This window comes from Camelus bactrianus, chromosome 5 (genome assembly GCF_048773025.1).
Source record: "Camelus bactrianus isolate YW-2024 breed Bactrian camel chromosome 5, ASM4877302v1, whole genome shotgun sequence".
In the NCBI taxonomy this organism is placed as follows: domain Eukaryota; kingdom Metazoa; phylum Chordata; class Mammalia; order Artiodactyla; family Camelidae; genus Camelus; species Camelus bactrianus.
Genome location: NC_133543.1, coordinates 39,068,417 through 39,075,334, shown reverse-complemented (window position 1 = coordinate 39,075,334; position 6,918 = coordinate 39,068,417). Strand labels below are relative to the sequence as shown.

At 39.5% G+C, this 6,918-nt stretch overlaps 1 protein-coding gene across 1 annotated transcript; it reads left to right on the top strand.

Annotated features, from left to right (window-relative positions):
* The first annotated feature begins 577 nt into the window (after nucleotides 1-577).
* On the top strand, nucleotides 578-1,649 carry LOC105079168 (piRNA-mediated silencing protein C19orf84-like). The gene has a single exon (XM_010967876.3). It carries the CDS (start codon nucleotides 578-580, stop codon nucleotides 1,118-1,120), a length of 543 nt encoding a protein of 180 aa, XP_010966178.3. The 3' UTR covers nucleotides 1,121-1,649.
* Nucleotides 1,650-6,918: the final 5,269 nt, after the last annotated feature.

Here is a 6,918-nt window from a genome sequence, read left to right as displayed (position 1 = left end):
TTTCCTCACTCCATTTACAAAAATGAACTCAAATTTTAGATCTAAATGTAAAGCCTAAAACTATGTCTATAAGAAAACATAGCAGAAAAATCATTGTAACCGTGGATCCGGCAAAATTTTCTTGGATATTTTATCAAAGTATGACCCATAGAAGAACAAAATTGAACTTTATTAAAACAAAAACTTTTTGCTCTGTGAAAGACACTATTAAGAGAATGAAAAAATAAATCACAGACTAGTAAAAAAATTTACAAATCACAAACCTGTCTAGAGATTTGTATCCAGAATACATAAAGAACTCTATAGCACAACAATTAGAAAACAACCCCATATAAAAATGGTCAAACAATTTGGACATTTCAATGAAGACACTATACAGATGGTAAATAAGCACATGAACAAAAATGCTTAAGTTCACTAGTAATTAGGGAAATGTAAATTTAAAACACAACGAGATACTACTACACACCTGTTAGAATGGGTAAAATTTTAAATTAAAAAGCTAAAGGGGAGACCCCGCCCCACTCTCTGGGCCCTGGAGAAATCCAGTCAAAGGTGCTAGAAAAGACTTGTGAAGATGGAACAACAAAAGGAAGGGACCATGCCAGAGAGGAACAACCTGTTCCTGCCATCACCTGGGACCGAGTCATGGCCGCCTGCACCTTTTCCAGCCCTGCACCCTTCTCTCCTGGGCACCCCAGATCCAGCCCACCTGGGGCTCCCCGAGAGCCTGGCCTCTGTCACCGTCCCCATCCGCCTGGATGCCCTTTCCTACCTCCTGCACAGCGCCCTCATGGGGGCCTACAGCTATCAACAGTCCTTGCCCTCCTGCCCCTGCACTTCCCCACCGCCGCAAGGCACTGCCAGAAGGCTGTACAGAGGTCGAGGGGGCTGGGAGGTCCGATGCAGGCCAGGCCGGGGCCAGGGACAGCGACGATGGGGACTTGGGAGGGCTGAGCAGGCAGAGAGGGGTTGGATGGAGGGCTCTAGGGCTGGCCCCAAGAATCCACCAGCAACACCGCCGTCATCAACACCACCTGCCCAGGATGGGAAGGAAACTCAAGGTCTGGAGCCTCCCTTGGAGACGCCACCTGCAGAAGACTGGGAGGCAGAGTACTAGGGGCCTGAGGGTCCTGTACACCCCTGACTCCGGAAGGGCCCCTTGAGGGTCTCCAGGAGGGTGACCTTAGCCCTGCCAGAGATAACCCAAGAAACATCTTACTCCCATCCCTCTCCCCCCAAAACCACAGCCTCAGAAGTGGGTCCTCTGAGTCACTGGTGAAACTCGGACCTGACTTAGGATCCCAAAGCAGCCAAAAACAAAAAACAAAAAACAAAAACAAAAACAAAAACCCTGGACCTCATACCTGTACTGAAGCCTCTTCTCAATCCTGACACCGTCCCCAACTACAGCGACAACCCTCACCTCACTCTCAACACCCAGGGCTCCTCCAGCCCATCCTCAACCCCATTCCTAACCTAGAAGGCATTCCTGCCTGCTCTACGGGTCCCATCCCATCCATGCCCACTCTCAGTACCATGCTCCCCAACACAGTCATTCCTGTCCTGTTCTTATCCCGACTCCACCCCAGCCTCCCTCCTTCCCAGCTCCCTCATCCTCTTTCCCCATCTACCTCAGGCCAGCCCAGTCCTTATCCTTAGCTTCACCTGAATTCCAGCCCCCCAAACACACCCCCCCGTCTTCAACGCTTGCCAGCCCCACCTGGTCCACAACCTCCTTCCTGTCCCAAGAGTGACATGCCTGGTGACCCCACCTGCAAAGAACGCCATTGGCCCAATCTCTCTAGACACCTGCAGCCCTCACCCCATTTCCTGCCCTGGGGGTGGGGGTGGTGAGGAACTGGCTTGAACAATAAATGGCATCCCTAAAAAAAAAAAAAAAAAAAAAAAAAGCTAAAGGGGAGAAAGGTAATAGCTCAGTGGTAGAGCACATGCTTAGCTTACACAAAGTCCTGGCTTCAATTCCCAGTACTACAGTTTAAAAAAAAAAAAAAAGACAATGCCACACACTGAGGATGCAGAGCTACTGTAGGTGCTATGTACTGCTAGTAGGGATATTATATGGTACAGCTGCTTTGGCAAACAGTTTGGAAGTTTCTTACCAAGGAAAATATATACCTACTCTATGACCCAGCAATCTCATTCCTAGATATTTACCCACGAGAAATAAAAAACATACTCTCACAAAAACCTGTATAGAGATGTTTACAGCAGCTTTATCTATATAATCACTAAAAACTGATATGACTGGTGAACAGAGTAACAAACTAAGGATATTGATACAATGGAATATTACTCATCAATTAAAAAGGAAGGAATACTGACACATAAAACAATATGGGTGACTCTCAATGCAATTTGCTAATTGTAAGAAGGCCAACCAAAATACACAGTGTGCAACCTCATTTATACAACACTCTGGAAAAGACAGAACATAATGGATGGAAAATATCAGTGGTTGCCAGGGGGTGAGGTGGAGGGAAGTGCTTACTTCGAAAGAAAAGCCTGAAGAAAATTTAGGGGTTGATGGAAGTGTTCTGTATCATGATTATGACATAAATACAGTACTCGAAGTATTTGTCAAAATCTGTAGAACTGTACAACACGAAGTGTGAGTTTTACTGTTACTTAAATTTCTCTTAATAATAAAATTTAAAACTATACTGAAATCAAAGTAGATACAGCACTTTTTAAAGGCCCATGGGGCAGAAAAAAATGCTAGAAAGATTACTTATGAATTTTCAATCTAATAGAAGAAAAAGGGACTTATAGAAATTAACACATACCAACAAAAAATTAAATATCCAAATAGACTGCATGATGTAATAGAAATAACATTAGAGATTATACTTCAATGAAAAAGAAATCTTGTTCAGGACTGGCAGCCCACAGCAACTGCAAGCCATGCATGTTTCATGCTTCCACGGTACTTGCAGTCTCGTTATCACAGTAATAAATCATGCATTTGTATAGCAAACAACAACAATAATAATAATAATAATAAAGAAAGAAAGAACTTTAGAGAAAGCAGCAGAGTATTGTCTTAATTCTGAACCTGCAGCATCTTCCTACATGTCCTGAATGATTACTCGACCTTCTCAGTTTCATCCCTGGTAAAATAAGATGTTACTACTTTGTAGGGGAATGACATGGATTTTTCTTTTAGACAAACAGGCCTCATTTCAAATCCTCTCACTTTCAGTTTATGTTGTATGATGTTGGGCAAGTTATTAAACTTTATGGAGTAACAGTTTCATCTATAAAAAGGCAATAAAAACACTAACGTGTAAATTGTTTTAAGCTTAATAACGCACTGTATTTGGTGAGGCTGTGTGGAAAGAGGCACCTTCTATATTTGACTGCATATTAAAAAATCTCTGATGGATAAGAAGAAACTAATTACAGTGACTATTTCTGTGGAACTGTGAACAATGGGAATTTGGTGAAAAGAAGCAAAGAGCAGGAGGGAGACTTTTCAGAAAATGTTTGGTAATAAATCGTGTGAATGAATTAATTATCCAAAATACAAATTAAAAAATTAAATAGGTAAGATATAAAGAACCCATCCAGGACTCGGCTCTCAGAAGGCATTGATGAGCCATTCCGGGGGTAGGGGTGCTGGCAGAAGGCATTGCCATACTAAAGCTGGCCAAGAAAGGAATCAAGAGGATGGTGTTCATTCTAACATGAAAATGCTTCCAAAAAGATAAGCACGGTCTCATTGGTGGATGCTTTTAGGGGGCTCAATATCCTTTAAGTAATTTTCAAAGATATTTACAAATCAAGACTTCCCCAACAGAACGTCCTGATAATCAGACACCTTCATTTTTCTAGTACCTCATTTTTCAAATCTAGCAGGCAGATGATCTACTTTAATAAAATGTCTTTCACACATCGACTTCTAAGTCTTATTCTTCAGTGATCAAACTGTGTTACTCTAAATATTAAAATACTGGCCTTGCTATTTAAAGTTTTGAGCAAAAGTTTGAAGTTCCATTTACTTACAAAGAAAAACCTAACTTTATACAGTAGCTATTAAAAGAGAACATTCCAGCGTGATGGCTGTCACATAACACAGCACATGGCAGTTTAACGTGGACTGCTGTAATTCCTTGGGATGACGTGCTTCCATGTGTCCGCCGTATGCAATATGCTTTTCATAACAGTTGGATTTCACAAAAAGGGGGCAAATTTATGCAATAGGAGTTATGATGATGGAATATTTAGTTTCCTATTACCTCCTGGCAAACTCTCCTTTTTTCATTACAAGTTGTCATTGAGTCACCATAAAAGTGCTCCCACACAGAAGGGCTGTAGAGGATGCTGTCATTCATCAGCTACTGTCAGCTGTCCTAACAAGGCAGATGTTTTCCTGGTTTAGCTTTGTCAATATAAAATTCATCATTGAAGTCTGCTCTTAGCCAGGAGTCTACCATTCATGACTATAATGTGTGGCATTCCATTTTCCAGGGTCCTGTTCAAGATTTTACAGGATTCTTAAGCACTATTTAGGATAAACTACTGTTTTTTTTTTTGTTTTTGTTTTTGAGAATCACCTTAGCACTTTCATTTTTTTACATATATACTCTTTTCCATATTCTTTTTCATTATATGTTACTACAAGCCATTGAATATAGTTCTCTGTGTTATACAATAGGACCTTATTGTTTATCTACCCTGTACATAGTACTGAACAAACCACTTTTAAAACACTTTATCCATTCAACACTTGGTGGAAAAGAGAGAAAACATTAAATTAAACCAATAACAAATATTTTTAGTGCACATAATTATAGAGACCTTCTCTAGAAAGGAACACATTTATTCTTGTCAGACATCAGTGTTGCTTCATGACTCTGAGGTTTACTTCCTTCAAAGATAAACTGAGTTATATCTAGCATAGGGTCTTAGCTTCTTCTCTGTTTTTATTTATAAAAGCACTACTGCTTTTAATGAATACTAGTTCTCTTTAACATATCAATAATTCCACTATCAGCCAATAAATGCTCCACAGTTTACTGTATATTTATTTCATTTCATCCTCAAAGAAATCCTGGAAGATAGATATTGTGTCCATTTTGCAGCTGAGGGAACTGAGGCTCAGACAACTAAAGAAATTTGACCAAAATAATACAGCTGTCAATAACAGAAATTGGATTGGAAAGTCCATATATGTGATTCTCCAAAAAGCTCTTTCAAAAATATTATGTTTCCTCCCCTCAAGACCAACACACATTAGTTCTACCTTCTCCCTTCTTTTATATTCCTTACAGCACCTGCTGTACTAAATTTAAAATGTTGAGAGACAATTCTTCATGGCATTTCTGCACATCCTCGGACTATCTATCTAATGATGTTTATATAGTAAACAGCCTTGGATGATAGAGATAGCGTCTCCATTTGGGGTAGAGGAAGATTTGTTTCCTGTCCAGAATAATAAAGATCATATCTCCCTGTGGAGCAAATGTAGGTTTTGCTAACAGGTCTCTTTAGAAGAATGAGGGCAGTGGGCTTTCAAAGCTCAGTGTCCTGAGCTGTGACACAAACCCACTGTGTGTGCTTCACCCACTCGGGCCTCTCCTCACATCCCTATTGGACTTGTAGGGTAGGGCAGAACTGAACCAATGAAAACATAACCTATGGAAACAAATCAGTGATAGAAGTTCATGCTTCCTGCAATGCTGAATAATGAAGTCCCAGTGGTCTTATATGGCTGGCTAACTTGCAGGCTTACAAGCCAGGCAGAACCACAGATCCCTCATAGTTCTTGGCAATAGCAGGTAGTCTATCTATAACTGTTCACTTTTTGAAGTACATAAGGTAGTATTCAAACATTTTTCAATTTAGTGAATCATGGATGTATAAAAACTCTGCTATGAGTAATACTTCACTAAAGAATACTATGGTTAGCCAAGAGGCACATGAAAAACTGTTCAATATCACTAATTATCACAGAAATGTCAACCAAAACTACAATGAGCTATCACCTCCCACCAGTCAGAATGGCCATTATTCAAAAGTCCACAAATGATAAATGCTGGAGACGCTGTGGAGAAAAGGGAACCCTCTTACACTGTTTGTGGGAATACAGTTTGGTGCAGCCGTTATGGAAACCAGTATGGAGATTCCTCAAAAACTAAAAATAGACTTACCATGTGACTCAGCAATCCCACTCCTGGGCATATATTCAGAGGGACCCTTAATTCAAAAAGATACATGCACCCCAATGTTCATAGCAGCACTATTTTCAATAGCCAAGATATGGATACGACCTAAATGTCCACCGACAGATGACTGGATAAAGAAGCTGTGGTATATTTATACAATGGAATACTATTCAGCCACAAAAAAGAATAAAATAACGCCATTTGCAGCATCATGGATGGACCTGGAGATGGTCATGCTAAGTGAAGTAAGCTAGAAAGAGAAAGAAAAATACCACCTGATTTTACTTATATGTGGAATCTTAAAAAAAAAAAAAGACAAACTTATTTACGAAACATAAATAGACTCATAGACATAGTAAACAAATTTATGATTACGGGGGAAAGGGATGGGAGGAGATAAATTGAGAGTTCGAGATTTGCAGATACTAATATATGTATAAAAGAGATAAACAACAAGTTCATACTGTATAGCACAGGGAACTATATTCAATAACTTATAGTAAATTATGGTGAAATAGAATATGAAAATGAATATACATATGTATGTTCATGTATGACTGAAGCATTATGCTGTACACTAGAAACTGACACATTGTAAACATTGTAAACTGACTATATTTCAATAAAATATATATATACAAAAAAGTTTTAAAAAGAATACTGTGCTTAGACAATTTATTTTCTGATATATAGTAACAGAACTTGATAAAACCAACTGAGCAGTCACACA

Bases quoted from the DNA above. Each gene is read 5' to 3' on its own strand.
- LOC105079168 (XM_010967876.3), top strand. From the start codon at position 578: ATGGAACAACAAAAGGAAGGGACCATGCCAGAGAGGAACAACCTGTTC.